At 37.4% G+C, this 16,290-nt stretch overlaps 1 protein-coding gene across 2 annotated transcripts in view; it reads left to right on the forward strand.

Moving 5' to 3' along the window:
- The first annotated feature begins 1,701 nt into the window (after window positions 1-1,701).
- LOC114520963 (serine/threonine-protein phosphatase 6 regulatory ankyrin repeat subunit A-like) overlaps window positions 1,702-16,290 on the forward strand; it is a 45,114-nt gene continuing 30,525 nt past the window's right edge. The window contains exons 1-3 of one of the 2 annotated variants that reach the window (XM_028541327.1): window positions 1,702-1,866; window positions 5,061-5,880; window positions 7,100-7,544. In XM_028541327.1, the coding sequence (XP_028397128.1) occupies window positions 5,817-5,880; window positions 7,100-7,544 (509 nt within the window). In that variant the 5' untranslated portion in view covers window positions 1,702-1,866; window positions 5,061-5,816. The remainder of the gene's footprint in view (window positions 1,867-5,060; window positions 5,881-7,099; window positions 7,545-16,290) is intronic. The other variant, XM_028541325.1, reaches the window with a different exon arrangement.

The raw sequence follows: 16,290 nt of genomic DNA on the forward strand, positions 1-16,290 counted from the left end.
AGGGCGAAGATTTAGAACTTCCTACTATATCAAGAAACTCTGTTATAAGAAAGCTTTATCAGATTAATGTCAACAAATGTTCAGGTCCCTTTGACCCGCCACCAAAAGTAATATAAGAAGGTTCGCGGAAGAATTTGCAATCTCTCTCACGGACATATAATTAACTCTTTTTCGTGATAAACGTTTTGTCGAGATCTGTGAAGCTTATAACATGTCGAATCCCGAAATCAAAATCTTGTACTGATATTGAGAGCGTATAAGACCTATAGCGATCTCAAGCATTCTCTCTAAAATACAAGAGAGCTACGCTCTAGAATGGATGCTGGACGATGTTTAATATAATTTTAGCGAAAAACAATTTGGAAGAATCCCTGGATCCTCCCTGGTATTGGCACTATTCGAAATGCTACATAACTGGTATGCAGCTATGGAAAATCCTGATACTGTGATTCGTGCCATATTTCTAGATTTTACTAAAGCGTTCGACCTTATTGATCATAATATTCTTCTATCTGATTTGCAAAAATTGGGTGTAAGGCCTGCTTTGTTGCCCTGGTTAGCGTCGTATCTTTCTCCACGTAAACAAAGAGTTAAGTTTGATGGTAAATGTCCAATTTTCGCAATTTTCGCAAGCTGGCGTACCACAAGGGAGTAGATTGGTCCGCTTTCCTTTATTGATAAGATTAATCGTCTACCTGATTTTGCAGTGACTGATGACTTTTGAAAATGTTCTAAAACGTGTTAAAATGCTAAAAATGATTCAAAATATTTTCTGAGACTAATCTCTCTTGTTTTTGAGCATATTTAGTTGATCTTTAGAACACTGAGAAAGACAAAAAGTCGTAGGCTTCAAAAGTACTTAAAAATTGAAAAAAAAACACAAGTCAAAAAATAATTTAAAAACCTGTGTCTCCTGAAAAGACTGAAAATAAAAAGTCCGGAAAAAACTTGAAAAATAGAAAAATGTCCCCCTTTTAAAAAGCTCACCTTCACTTGCTCACCTTCAAATCTGACAGGTTGGTTTTCTCGAGACTGAGACAACGTTTACACTACTCCGGAGCGAAAAGGTGACGGCAGAATTTGACTGCGTTTAACTTGTCCGTTTGAATTCCGGCGCGGTTTCGCGGGCGTTTACACATAATCGTCGCTCACCGTCAACATTCGTCAAACAGGTTCTACTTGGACAAGTCCAATCGCTTCGCTTCTTTCGATTTTGTTTTTTTAGTCGTAGTCCCATAGACTTGTCTAACAAAAACGTAATAATGTCGCTCGAGCATTCCTCGAGCATTTTTTGGGACAACATTGCCATACTTCCCAAAATTGCGACAGAAACTGTCATCAAAAGTTTTCCAAAGCGGTTTGAATTACGCGCCACAGCGTGGGACGCATCGAATCCAGGGACTGGTAATTAAAGGGTAGCGCAACGTAGCGCTCCGCCGGTTTTTGTTCGACAACATTTAGAAAGTGTGGTCGTGTCGCTGCGGCAAAGGTGACGTTTTCGAACAAATTCGCGCTTGATACTTTTTTTGCATCGTTTTCAGACCGATCCGGAGTAGTGTAAACGCAGTGTAAAAAAATTTACATTTTTTCACTTTTTGAAATTTTCTTAAATTAAAAAATTACGAAATTTCAGCGATTTTAAAAGGAAAGTTGTCGAAAGGGTTGTGGAAGCATTGTAATTTAGGAAGGTGGTATATTTTCCAATTACAATTTTGTTTATTTTTAATTTTCTATGTCCTTTTCTATGTCATTTGACCGAGTTTTATTCAATTTTCAACTTATGTTGCAACATCGGTACCATAGTCGATCAGTGAAGGCTTCCTCTCTCATGAAATGATTCGACGCGTCGGATACTAGCTGTGTTTGGTGAGTGTTTGGATTTAAAATTAAATTATTGTAACTACAGTTTATTCACAACAGCTCGCCATATGATATGATAAAGAGTCACTCCTCGTTATAACATATTATTTACTGGGGCATGCACACAGTGTATACAAAAATTATGTGTTTATATTTCTAAACAGTACTAGACTTTAATACCAGGTTTCGTGCACCCATGTTTCGTTCACTTTGTTCTTTCCTTTACGTTCAAAAAGTTGAATAAATACAATCAATAAAAGTGTTAATGATAACCAATAAAAGATCTACTACAGTAAACTCCAAATTTTGAAATAGACTCAGGTGTGGGAGAACTTCATGCTGAAATTCCTAATTCCTTTGCATATGAAATTTATTGCAAAAGAATTTTTAACTGTCAAGAATCGCAGGGGTTTTAAAACTAGACTCAGGGGTATCCATTTTGCAACTTCTCTAGGGTTAGCATACTGCAGCACTTGGATTTCTCAGGAATATGCATTTTCTGGAGTTGAAATGCTTAGTGTTAGGAATGGAATTCTATAAAGATAATAGTACTGAGGCTGGTATCCTTAATAAAGACAGGAATTATAAAAAATAGATGCTAATCATAATATTCTTGTAGGCTTGCATGGTGACAATTGATAAGTACACCACATAATTGTAGGTACACCACATAAGTATATATTACTGCAAAGCTTTCGGTCCGTTAACGGTTAACCGTGTATTCAGGTATTTGACTGATGAAGGCCCGGGTTAATGGACCCAAAGCTTAACAGACCCAAGGCTTAACGAACCGAATGAAATATATATGATCAAACACATAGACACATCAATAAGGATTATATATGAGCAATCGGGAAATATTTCAAATGAGCCGGGTAGCAGTTTGATTAGCCTGTGCACAGACCTAGATATCTGGAAATAGTTTGGTGTACTCTTCGAATTTCAACAAATGAGTAGCAAGTGTTGCTAATATCAGACTGTTGCAATGATCCAAGTGGCTTTCTACTAAAACATTGACAACAGTCTTTATGCTATTATTGTCCAGAAATTGTTGAATTTTCCGTTTGGTCAAAAAGATAGTAAAATTCACTATAGCGACCAAGTTTACATGTTTAACTGAGTGGTGTTAATTGAACGTTACCTACTCAGCAATGCAAATCTACTGTTTCCACTTTTGTAACAATTAGCCTTTCTCACATGATCTATTGACTCTCATGGTCATGGTCTATTAAAATGCTTCTTATATTGCTATGATTGTTTAAACGCATTTGATAAAATTGAAAGTGCCCCAAAAATCGCAGATATTCGTCATCACGAGAAAGGCTAATTGGCTTCTTCTGGTAGGGTATAAAAAAGCTAATGAGGAGAACCTGTAATACCCAAGGTTGAATACTTGTATTGAGTCAATACTTGTATTGAATACAATTAAGAGAAATGGCCTTTGATTGATGTCTAACCATAGACACAGAAGCGTGCTTCTGTATTTTCTAAGTTAGCAAATTGACGCCACATTAGCTGTTCAAATCGCCAATTTATAAAGGCAAATTTAACTCGCTCTCCATGACTTTTTCTTAATATGCTTAATGTTATTTTAGCAAATTTGGAAGTTGGTGGAACGGATCACCTTTTTTTGATTAGTGGAATTTTTAATGAACTTGCCTGCTCCTAGGACAAATCAAAGATGGCCGATTTATAAGGGCATTTTGATTTTCATTTTAGACACGGATCACATGATCAAGCGCGCATTCTATGCCCATTATTTCTACGTGTCTAACATTACAACTAACAAGACTTGCTGTTAATTATGAAATAATATGATAGAACTTTGTTTTAGACCAATCAGCAAGTTTGTTTACATTTTCAGTAACCCAATCAAAATGCATAAATTTTGATAAAAAGTACAATATATACCATTTTACATGAACTATTTAAAATTTAGGCATTCTGATTGGCTTTGCTTAAAAAATGTAAACAAATATGGCGATTAGTTCAAAAAGAAATTCCTCCTTGTTTCTCTGCACACTTATTGTGTGCGGGTAGCGTGTTAAATAGCATTGAACCGGAGAATCTAAACGTACGTTTTCCGATAGCAGCTTAGGCTTCGGCAAATGTAGTTCAGAATGTCTCCTAGTATTATGATTATGAAAGTTAGAATTCCCGCTAAAATACATATCATTATCATTCTTTGCCCAATAACTTCAAAATGCAATTAAATAACCTCAGGACAATGAATGATACTGATAAAGTTCAGTATCATTCATCATTCTTTGCCCGAAAAAGTGGTTTCAAACGTGCTAGAAATTACTCACGATATGAAGATTGATTCTAAGGATATACAAAAGGTTGTGTTCCATGCAGTGTTGCATGGTTGACTTGATTAAATGCAGCTCGTTCAATGAGTTTCGACACATGTTTTAGATTGCTTATGGGGCGCAAATTCATAAATGCAAATTCTCCTTTAGGTGCAAATAGACTTCAGGGAATGCCCACCACCCAGTGGCGGATCCTTCTCGTTATCCTAGCTTCTAGGGACAAGAACATCCGCGCACTCTAATGCCAGGTGAATGCCAGCATAAGCTTTTAAGATCTAAAGAGCGCGAGATCTTACTCGATTTCATAGTTCTTTCTTCCTTATATCATATTCTGTATAGCTTGACCTGCAGTGAGCGCAATCAAGCTATACAGAATATGATATAAGGAAGAAAATCAAAAATAGTTCTTTCGTATAAATCAGTTGTTCATTTAAGGCATTGAACTCAATATATAACTTGGCGTCTGCCTTCTGATAAATCACTTTGACTTGCATGAAGCTAGTGTACTTTTTAAGTTTCTGCAATTTTATGGCACGTTAAAATGCACCTCCTAATTGTGATGGAAAATTTTAATAAGAATCACATGGAGTCGGTTATGCGAAAAACGGTTGGAGCTTCCACGGCCAGCTGAAGATTTTGTACAATTTTTGTTCTTTGCGATTCAGGCGCTATATCCAGCCTTTGTGCGACCAGCCGCAGTAATCGGATTGAACTTAATAATATTTGTTTTCTGTAATATTACGCGGAAACATTAATAGATTTAATGCTTTATTCTATGTTGGCTATATATCATTTGAGTCGTTTGAAGTTACACTGAAACCCTGCAAAATGATAAGATGGACGATTTCGTCACTATTAATAATGGCTAATAACGGCTCTTTGATGTAGGAATTAAGAGATTTGTTTTATTCTTTGGCATATACGATGAATTAGCATCACAATGGCAGTAAAACCTTTCCCAAAGGAAGAATTGAATTTCTTCAAATTTGCATCCATCGTTCACGATGAATTTCCAAAAATGTTACGTTCGACATTTGTAGCATTGTGGAATTCGAAGATTGCGCCGTTGCCTGGTTACCAAGTTTGGGACGACTCACCCGCAGTCCGCACATTTCTTAAAACACTCGAAGGCGGTACAACTCTCATACCCATCAATGAATCGTTCGAGCAATGGGATTGTACAGCACTGTTTAAGGCAACTATTTACTCCAAGACCTTTGCAAGCTCTACCTCGACTATCAAGACACTCAGTGATCAATTTATAAAGGGAAAGAAACCCAGTCCTTTTCATGCCTCGCTAATCAGTCCAACTGGGAACCAGAATGAAACTATAGCATTAGCGATCGACCAAATTCGACTGCTTAGAAACGAGTTATGTCACTCGCCCAAGCCCGTCATCACAAAGCCTAATTTCGACTACTATGTTCAACTTGCTTTGGATGCTTTTATTGCAGTTGGATTCCCGACAGATCAAATTTTTTATATTGGCAGTCTTGAGGAAGTAGACTTCCAACTGAAAGAGTTAATGAGTTAAATAGAAAAAAAAGGGATGTTGAGCTGGAAAACTTCAAGTTTCTTAAGGAAAATGTAGAAGAGGGAATAACAACGCTGACGGATAACAACAAGCGCTTTGAAGCAAATGTTATGCAAAAACTTGATAAAATTAACGAAAATGTCGACGTCATTAAGAACCAGGCGTCAAAGACAGGTAATTCTGACGCTAATAAATTGTTTCAAATTTCTCTCTTCATCTCGCACAGTTTTCGGCTTTAGCAGTGACTACGAGTACGAGTACGATACTACGAGTATTCATAGAGATTATAAATAAAACTAGAGGAGACATCGAGGAGAAATTGGGGAGCGCGAATAATGGGGGGCAAATCCAAGTCCCGGATGTTCACTCATTCATGATGTCCGAGGCCAAAATATGTCGTTTTTAACGAGTTTTTTTTTATTTCTAAATGTTTTTTTTCCTAAAATATCGTCTCAGGATGTCTAAATTAGTAAAACCAGTATCAAAAAGCACTGTTTTTCCTTAAAAAACCGGCAAAGCGACCTAAATAACGAATATAATTTTTTTAAAATTGTTGCTAACGTGGTTGCTAAGGAGGCATTGATCTAGCCAATCAGCGCTTGGCTTAGCATCCGGGACTTAAATTTGCCCCCCATTATCGCGCTCCCTTTTTCGACTGATGTTTCCGATACCAATGCCCCCTCTAGTGTTATTTATAATCTCTATGACGAGTATTACTGATTCGTCATTCTTGCGCGTTGTTTGCTTACGCAATCAGCCAAAACTCGTAATCGTTGGGCTTTTGAGTACGAAATTTACCAACAAACTCGTACTCAAAAGCCCAGCGATTACGAGTTTGGGCTAATGGCGTAAGCAAAGAACGCGCGGGAATGAAGAATCTCGTACTCGTAGTCGTACTCGTAGTCACTGCTAAAGCCCTAATAGTTCCCTTTCTCAAATCCCTATTTTATATATTTTATCACATTAACATATCTGTCAAACTACCGACGACGGGCCTATATAAAAATGTAATATAAAAATGACCAGGTGGTTTCGTCAATGGTGTTATCAAGTGACTGTAACTCCCTGGGCTTCATAAAGTTGTTACAACGTTAAAATAGCCATGTTTTTTGTGGGGGTGCGCTGTGCATGCATGCAGCATGTATGAAAATACACTAACAGGAATTTGTTATTGACAAACTTGTTTTGCAATCAACCATGCACAATTCATCTAAAATAAACATGGGGCTGTATTCGCCTAGCCTGAATGTCCTATAGGGTTGATTGATAATTCACTAGAGCTGTGACTATATGACTGTGTGTACCTCCAAGCATTGCCTGATTAACTAAAACTTACATTGTGCGTCTAAATTTAGCTTAGAAGTGTTTTATTTCTTATTTTTCTCTTACCCAGAATGTTCAGCAAATGATGGAATTCGGGGGCTCGCAGCAGTCGGTGCTTTGTTTCCCAATCTAAGCAGCAGTGATGGTGGTATTATCACAATAAAAATTACGACTGAAAAGATACACGGTCTCAAAGCTTTGGGTGTCGATAATATCACTCTTGGTGAATTTTTTCTTGCATGTGAGGAAACTGTCCTTAGATGCACGAAAAAAGGCTTCGGCGGTGAAAGAGATGACCAGAAATTCGGCGAGATCAAACAAGGATGTCTTCTTGTTCCGGTGCATTGTTTTACAGATGAAAGGTTTCTGGAGGTTTTGGATGATTTTAAATCTGGAAGGCTGAAAGAACGTTTGCTGGAGGAATTTTCACTGATTGGGGTTGAAATAGAAGGATTTGAGATTGAGATAAAGAACATGGAAGAAGTGAACAAAACAAAGCAGGATATAAAACGAAGGTATGTAGATAAGATATAATAATAAAGTTTCAATTCAGCCACAAAATTCAACCTCGTCTCCAGGGCCTTTTACCTTGATTCTGGGTTGAGGTTGCCACAAAATTGGCACTGGTGTCAATAAACCATGAACGTTTGTCTGACAATGAAATTTTTACTGAAAACTAAGTTAAATATTTTTAACTTTATTATTTAGATTGAGAGAATCCACGACACGTTTGAAGGAAGTCGATTGTCAGAATTTGGACGCAAGTGGTAAAGGTAATTTAGAATCATTTTTACAGGCTTGTGAATTTTAGAATTATGCTTATAGGGTTGTGGTCTATTACTCATTTTACTTCATTTTATTCTGAAAATACCAAGAAAAGTACGAATGGATGGGCTACATGCATGATTCCGGCAATGCATGTCATGAGAACATTAAAATCACTAATGTAATCTTGAGTGTTGTAATAATATTTTTTAAGTAGATGCCGATTTTCGTGGAATATATTGCCCCTACATTTATATAAAATCGTAACACCTGTGAATATTCTATGATGAATATTTTATCATGAATATTTTAGTGTAAAATCCACCCTTCTATAGATGCCAAAGATGTTCAAATTACATTGCATTGATTTTAAATGTAGTGCTAAAAGTCTAATATTAATACTAGAAAATTTGCTTATGTTACAAACTCGACACGAATATTAGACTATTACGTGTTTTAAGTAGATTTAAGTAGAACTACATACGATTGATTTGCCTTTAGCTATTTTTCAAATCTAAAACAGGGAAGAGAATGAAGAATGGTAAAAAAGGAACTGAAAAAGCTAGAATCTTTACAACAACAAGCGATAAAAACGGAAATTTTTAAAATAAACGCAAAAGCCGTGAGAATCCCCCTACCGCGTTTGTCACAAACAAAATGTCCTCCAGTTTGTTACATACATAACAAGAAATCAGTTAATTTGTTCGATATCATTTATGAAGCATAGTCCGGCCTCCATGCGTGAACTCGTGGTCAGTTTACGTATACTACGTACGTTTAATCATGCCGTTAAAAATATTGTTTCTTTATTATCTTTATCTTAAGATGAATCCGCACAACGATAGTGAGTCCCAAATAGAATGCTGCATTCCAGACAAACCTAGAATATTTATTGGTCGTGACGCTTTAGTAACGGAAATAGTATCTTCCTTGGTGGAGGAAGAAGGCTTTGGAATTGTCAATATTGTCGGTGGACCAGGTTTTGGCAAAAGCACTGTCGCAGTTAACGTTTCGCACTGCTTGAAAAATGACCATGGCACTGTCGTCATTTTCTCATATCTACGCAATGCGTCAACGGTTTCTGAACTAAGACTACGTCTCTGTCATGACTTTGGCATTAATCCTGAAAAAGATCCTAAATTTTCGTTGATGTTTTGGGTAAAGAGTGTTAAGAAGAAAGTTGTCCTTGTCATGGACAACATCGAGCAGCTGCTTGAAACCTCAGATATGAAATCTGATTTTACTGATTTACTGCTTGACCTGCGCAAAAATTCACAGCAACAGTTGAGAATCCTTACAACAACGAGAACCGAGTTTTCGATTTTTGGGCAAACAAAAAACTATCAAGTGAAAGTGCTAGATGAGGTATCCAGTGTCGAACTTTTACGAGAGTGTTGCCCTGGTAAAGATATGAAAGATGCATTCTTGTCTGAATTGGCTAATCTGTGTGGTTATGTTCCTCTTGCCTTGTGTATCGCAGGAACAATAATTCCAGATCTTGATAATCCTTTGGAGTTGATACAGTGGTTAAGAGAGAAGCCTATGCAAGCATTAAGGAACTCCGACCAGTGTGTTGAACAAGCCATCAAGTTCTCTTTTCGAAAGTTGAGTGTGAAAGATCAGGAAGAGTTGATTTGTCTTTCAGTATTTGAAGGGGATTTTCAAAGAAAATCTGCTGAAGACGTAATCGAGAAAAATGGGCTGGAAACTCAAAAATCCTTAAAAAATCTCGTTAATCGAAGCTTGGTACTGGCTAGTAAAGATAAGCGCTTCTTGATTCATTCACTAATTCGACGGTTCTTGGCTGATAATGACCAATTTCGGGATGAACGGGCAATGGCGCAAAGATTAATGGTTAATCATTTTTTAAAGATGTGCCATACGTTGACCATAGATTGCTATACGCACAGCAGATTTACTACTGCCAGGAAATCACTGAAGAAAGATATCCACAATGTTGAGGAAACGCTAAAACTCTGCAGCCAAAACCAGGCAAGCAACCGAAGTCTAATCTTCGAGTTGTTGGCAAATAGCGAAATTTACAAGTCTTTGTCCAGATTTTTTTACAACATTAGCTGGGATCTTCTTCCCGAATCAGTTTTAAGGAATTTTTTTGAATCTTGTGTTAAACTGGCCGAAAGTCGACAGCAACCAACTGTTGGGATCACATTCCAATGCCTTGTAGCTGACCAAGAAGGTCGTAAGTCAGCATGGAAATCTCCGGAATACATTGGTAGAATGGAGGGGATCAGAGCAGCGTTCCACAAATATGAAACGGAACTGAGAGCTGAGAGGTCGTTGTTTGAGTTTTGTTACTATTTTCTCGCTCGTTATGATTCTAACATGTCAACAAATACACAGCCTCCTCCAGATCTCCAAGAAGCTGATCTTGATTACAAAAAACTCAGTACTATCGAGAAAGCGTCCCAGGCATATATGCTAATGGAGCGTGGAAATTTATGTAAGAAACGTGCGACAAAAGTGCTTTCAAAAAGCGAAAAGTACTATGAGCACATGAACTGCGCAAAGTCATTTTACAATCAAGCCATAGACGTGTTGGACGACCACGAATTAACATGCGTCCTTCATAAGCTAATAGGAGACTTATTTTTGGATCTGCATAAGAACGATGACGCACTGAAGTGCTATTTCCGTGGTATAGAGCTGCGCAAGAAACTGGAACTTGATTCTAACGAGGCGTTTGTATTCTTGCTCAAGAATTGCGGGGCGTGTCTTTATTATCTTGGTCGTTTTGAGGAATCAGTGGAAATGTTAAAGAAATCCCGCGACATAGCTGACAAGCTCTCTGACCAGGACACCGTTTGTAAATCCCGAGTGTATTTTGTGTTAGCAAAAGCGTATCGTAACTGGAAACCTGATTGCCAAGAAGCCGCAGAATATGCTAAACAGGCAATGGAGATGCGAGAGTTGTTGGACTCGTACATTATAGAGAAATTGGAAAAGATTATTTTAACGGCAGAAGAAAATCGTGGTAAATCAAAATAAGTTGCAAATAGTAAAATTAACAATGCGAACGTCTAGCTGGAGGCGTGTCGTGCTGATGACAGAAAGTGACGTAAATAGACAAAATAAATGCTTCTGAAAGTAAAACAGGTTGAACAAAAGGCACTATTTGCACAGCGAATGGTAATTTTATTACCTTCGGCTTTCTAATAAAAAGGCATAGTTACGCGTAGCTACATGGCTACGTGATATAACGCGCGCACGCACCTTATATAATTTGTGGCAGCGTAATATCTATATATCTAACTACAAAAAATATCGTATCTAGTCGAAAATTTACGATCTTGGGACTTTCTAAAAGGTGGAGAGAGCTTTGTGGTTAAGACTTTATCTTTGAACAAGAGAGAGCACCATGTGACAGAGAAAAAAGCCCCACCGAAAGAAATATCAATCAGTTCAGGGCAACGAGAGAATTCTGACCTAAACCTGTTCGAATATCTCTGGGAATAAGTGAAGAAGAGGTCAGATAGAAGACCATCTCGACATCTGGAAGAATGAAAGAGGCCATTTTCGCATCACGTGAGGCTGTTGATCCAGATGTAACAAACAAGCTTGTTACGTCAATGACTGGGCATTGTGCCGCAATAATGGTCTCTCATGGTGGCTGTACCAAGTGCAAGACCACTACAAGTCTTTCTACCTAGCATGTCTTGCAATACCATGAATTTTACTAACAAGTGACAATTTGACTGGGGGCCTAAAACTTTTGCACAGTACTGTATATATAAAAATATATAAATAAATTGCAAGCTGTACATCTCATATATGTGTACATTTCATTATGATAATTACGTTATATTATTATGCATTGCTAACGCAATCTCGATTGTGATTGGCTAAAAACCTACAGATAATTCTCAATGTCTTGCCACCTACACGACATTGAAAATTATCCGTAGGTGACGTAATTTTTACCGCTAGTTTGTTGTCAAACTTCGTCTTTAAAAAGGAAATACATAATAAAACAATTATTGAATTCGATTTTCGCATGATATCGAGAATTATCAAGCCTCAGTTTGCGTTATCCGCCTCAGCTTCGCTTCGGCAAATAACGCAAATTTCGGCTTGATAATTCTCGATATCACACTCAACCTCATCCAATGATTGTTAATTGTCGCGCGAGAAGGGCGCTCGGGTTTAGACATTCGGATAGTTCCGGTTTAAACCGGAAAACTGTGACTTGAGGAAAAGGGAGAAATGTGAGTTGTGTGAAAGCAGTTTCGTAAATAAAAAGGGAAAATGATGGGATTTATAAATGCTTTTTTTGTGTTGGGAACCCAGTAGGCCGTCGTCTAATGGGCAAAAAGTGTCAGTTTCGTTGCACACCTCTTTAAACTAAAAAAAAACTACGTGTTTCTATAGAATAAAATACGCTGAATTCAAATCCGGAAAGTTCCCGTAGTTTACTGCTGCAGTTTCTTTGCAATTTATGATAAAAATCGTTGAATCTACAGGATTTCGCAATAAGATTCCCAAAAAATGCATCACCCACAAGTCGTAATCGGAGATAGGTTATCTCCGAACGCACTGCTTCATTAACAAAATTTCACTTCCAGCACATTTTGACATATGTGAATTGTCTTGGTTGTAAACAATGCATGAACCATTGCATGAGAAATAATCAAGTATGGAGGAAAATGCAGCCTCATGTATTATTCATTTTGGTGATATTTCAAATGAATTCTTGCGACAATTTACTGCTGTGTCGCTTTCGAAATTTATACATTGCCGGAAACAATGGTTGACGTTAACTGGCGCTCAAAATGAGGTAGCAGTAAACTCTCTAGAGTACTTTACAGACCTCGACGAAGAAAAATTCTCTAGCGATGAAACAATTCCCCAGCGTAGCTTGCAATATCACATCGACTGTTACCGAAGGTTTACAGACAAGACTAAAATTGAGAGAGCACAGCGTTCCGCCAAAGCTTTACCAGGCAAAAGCAAAATCAGCGAACCTGCGGCGAAAAAAACCAAGGTTGACTCAGAAGAATACACAACGACACGAGGTAGACTTTCACGAGCTGCTGCAGCTGGATCTAAATCCACCCATGTCTTACCAAGAGTGTGTTTAATATGCAAGAAAGAAGAACTGACGTACACTTGCCCGGTTAGTGAAACAAATGTTTATTAACATAGGAGTGCACTAAATGAACCATGGTAGATTGCACCCTGATGTGTCCTACTTTAGTATACTCCACCTAATTCCAGATTATTTTACTCATCAAGGGGTGAGCATTAGCACTTAATCAGTTAACTGCTATCTGCCTTTTTGTCTAGTTAACAAATTGATTGGCATTGCACCCTAATGCATCCTACTTTGGTCAATTAATTGTCAAAGAGAGAGCGCTAATACTTAATGGGTTAAAACATCATTCTGTAACTTTTCCAGGTAACCAAGAAAAGAACAATTCAAAAATTGACTCAAAGCCAGACATTTGATGCAGGTAAATTACGACTAGCAGCAGAGAAAAAAAAGATGAGTCCATTTTAATCCACATTAGGGACCGAGACTGTGTGGCAATTGAGGCATGCTACCACAAGAAATGTTATGCTGGGTACACAAATTTTTTAAATTACAAGCAAACTGATGAAAAAGTAGGAAATGTTTATGAGAAATCATACGAGTATTTCTGTGAAGAGGTTGTCAAAAGACGGCTGATAATAAACAAAGAAATCCTTTTCATGCGCGACCTGTTGAAAGCTTTTGTCAAGGCTGTTAATACAAAAGAAGGATTGGATGCCTCAAACTATAGAGCACATCGGTTAAAGGCAAGACTAAAGAAAACATACCCTGAACTGACTTTTCATACACCTGGAAAAAATAATATCAGTGAACTAGTTTTCAGTGAATGTCTGAACAAGGGTGATATTGCAGAAATGAACATAGATGACAGCCATGAGAGTGAAGATAGTCAAGACAGCCAGGAGGAAATTTCAACTGATATGCCAACCCACATCCAAGAAGAATGAAGATGAAGAGCAACTCAGAACACTTTTTCATGCTGCGATGATACTTCAAGGCCAAATAAAAGATTGCACCAATTTCTATCAAAGCTGGCCACCAACACCATCTGAGCTCACCACAAAGAATGCTGCAACAATGGTTCCTCCTTCATTGGCACTTTTCCTTTCATGGTTGCTTGGATTTTCATCTGTACCAACTATGGATGAACATTTGAAACTCAAGGAGAAGGATTATTTGAAAATGCTTTCCATTGCACAAGACATTATATATGTAAGCTCAAATGGTAGAAAGCACACACCTAAATCCCTTGCTCTTGGTATGGCAGTTAGACAGATTACAGGATCTTATCAACTCACAAAAATTCTCAATGGATTTGGAAATTCAGTTTCACATCCAACAATCCGGTCATTTGATACAGCTCTAGCTTTACAAGCTAAAAGAAACATAGTGGTCATACCAGAAGGAATTATTCCAAGCAAATTCACGATGATGGTTTGGGATAATATTGATTTCCTTGAGGAGACACCAACTGGTGCTGGAACTACACACATGGCTAATGGTATCATAATTCAGCAGACAAACGACAATGAAGAACCAAACATAAGGCCTAGACCTAAATCCATCAAAAAGTCTGTGCGATCTTTGAAGACTCCTGAGGAACCACTGCAAACTTTTGTTTTAGGCAAGAGAGAATCACCAAAGTTATTGCAATTTTTACAAGAAGATGAAATCAGCACAAGTTTGGTTGCTTATAAGCCCATACTAAACCAAAGTTTGATGTTGGACTTTATATATGTTATTTGCAAATTCTTTTGTGATGACCTATCTGTGCTACTTCCTGGTTGGACAGGATTTAATACACTGATGAATGAAAAGCCTGCAAGTGTATCAAAAATTGGTTATCTTCCTGTTATAGATGCACCAGTTACTGACTTTGCAACTATTTTTGGCATATTAAGAAGAAGTTTAGACATTGCCAATCAGTTACAGCTTCAATATGCAGTGCTGATTTTTGACGAAGCAGTTTATGCTAAGGTACAACAGGTACGATGGAAATATGAGGAATTTATGTCAAAGTTCATTGTCCGTTTGGGAGAATTCCATTCATGCATGTCATATGCTACAGCAATAGCATGTCGCTTTCGTGATGCTGGCTTGCAGGTTAGTGTGTGATTATGATAATTTTATTACCTTTAAAAACAGGGTTGGGAATTTGGGTGGTGGTTAAGAAATTTGCTCCAGAGAATACAGTGTGTTTAAAAATAAAACTGAAATATACTTTTTCACTCCTTTAAAGGATATATTTATTGAATCTGAAATTGTTGCACAAGGATCTTTAAATGGTGTGTTTAGTGGCAAGCACTATAACCGATGCATTCGTGCCCACAAGTTGGTTTTTGAAGCGATGGAAAGACTTCGTTTTGAAGCTTTTTTAGACAGTCAAACAACTCTTCAAAAGTCTGAAATCATTGGCTTAGTGAAAGAAATAAGTGGCAACTTGAATAAAGAACATTTCGATGCTTATGTAGAAAATGTCACAATACAAGAGATTGGAGAAAGATAAGTTTAAAATCTTTTTTAAAAATATGTTCATGTATTTAGTCTGACTATGTAAAATTCTGAATTCAACATTTTCAAGTAGTGACATAACTTGTTTTGAAAATCAGATGAGCAACATGTGTACCCACCCTTACTGGAAAGCCAGTAACTCATTACAAGCAATTTAATTTATACATTTCAGCAGTTCATCGAAAATGAGAGTCAGAGGAGTGCTACTTTTCAGTTATGGTCATCCTATATCGACATGGTATACCTGCTGTTAACATTTATCAGAGCAACACGCACTTCAGACTGGATGCTCCACTTATCTACAATTAGAGCAATGCTGCCTTGGTATTTTGCATATGATCGCATAAATTATGCAAGATACATGTCTACATACTGGCTGGAGATGATCTGTTTGGATGACACTCATCCAGGTAAAGTGATGAAAATAAATATCTTCTGTTCACTTTATATAGGACAGAACACAATTGCACTTAGTAAACAAAATTGCTCCTGCTATTTTTTAAGGTGCATCTGCTGAATTAAGTTCAAAGTGGACTGTTCAACGCCAGCAAAATTATGGATTTTCCGCAATTGCCTGTGATCAAGCAATAGAGCAAACATGCAACAGAGATTCCAAAACTAAAGGTGGAATTGTGGGCTTAACACAAAATAGAGCAGCTATAAACAGGTGGATTCTTGCCCAAGCTGACAGGTCTGCAATAACAAGGAAGTGTGAATTAATGGCAGGAGTTGCAGAAGAACAAAGGTATACTCCTGATGTTATACTATAACAATTGAACAGAGGGTTCCTTACAATTGTACAGAGGGTTCCTTATAGCAAGTACACATACAAAGTTTGATTAAATAAACTTATTAATATGCGTAATTTCTTTAAGAATGCGTAAAGATCTTGATAACACCCATAGCAGTAATCATGAAGAATCTGTTAAGCAAGTTAT

Source organism: Dendronephthya gigantea, unplaced genomic scaffold (assembly GCF_004324835.1).
Source record: "Dendronephthya gigantea isolate DGI-Jeju-01 unplaced genomic scaffold, DenGig_1.0 000018F, whole genome shotgun sequence".
Lineage (NCBI taxonomy): Eukaryota > Metazoa > Cnidaria > Anthozoa > Malacalcyonacea > Nephtheidae > Dendronephthya > Dendronephthya gigantea.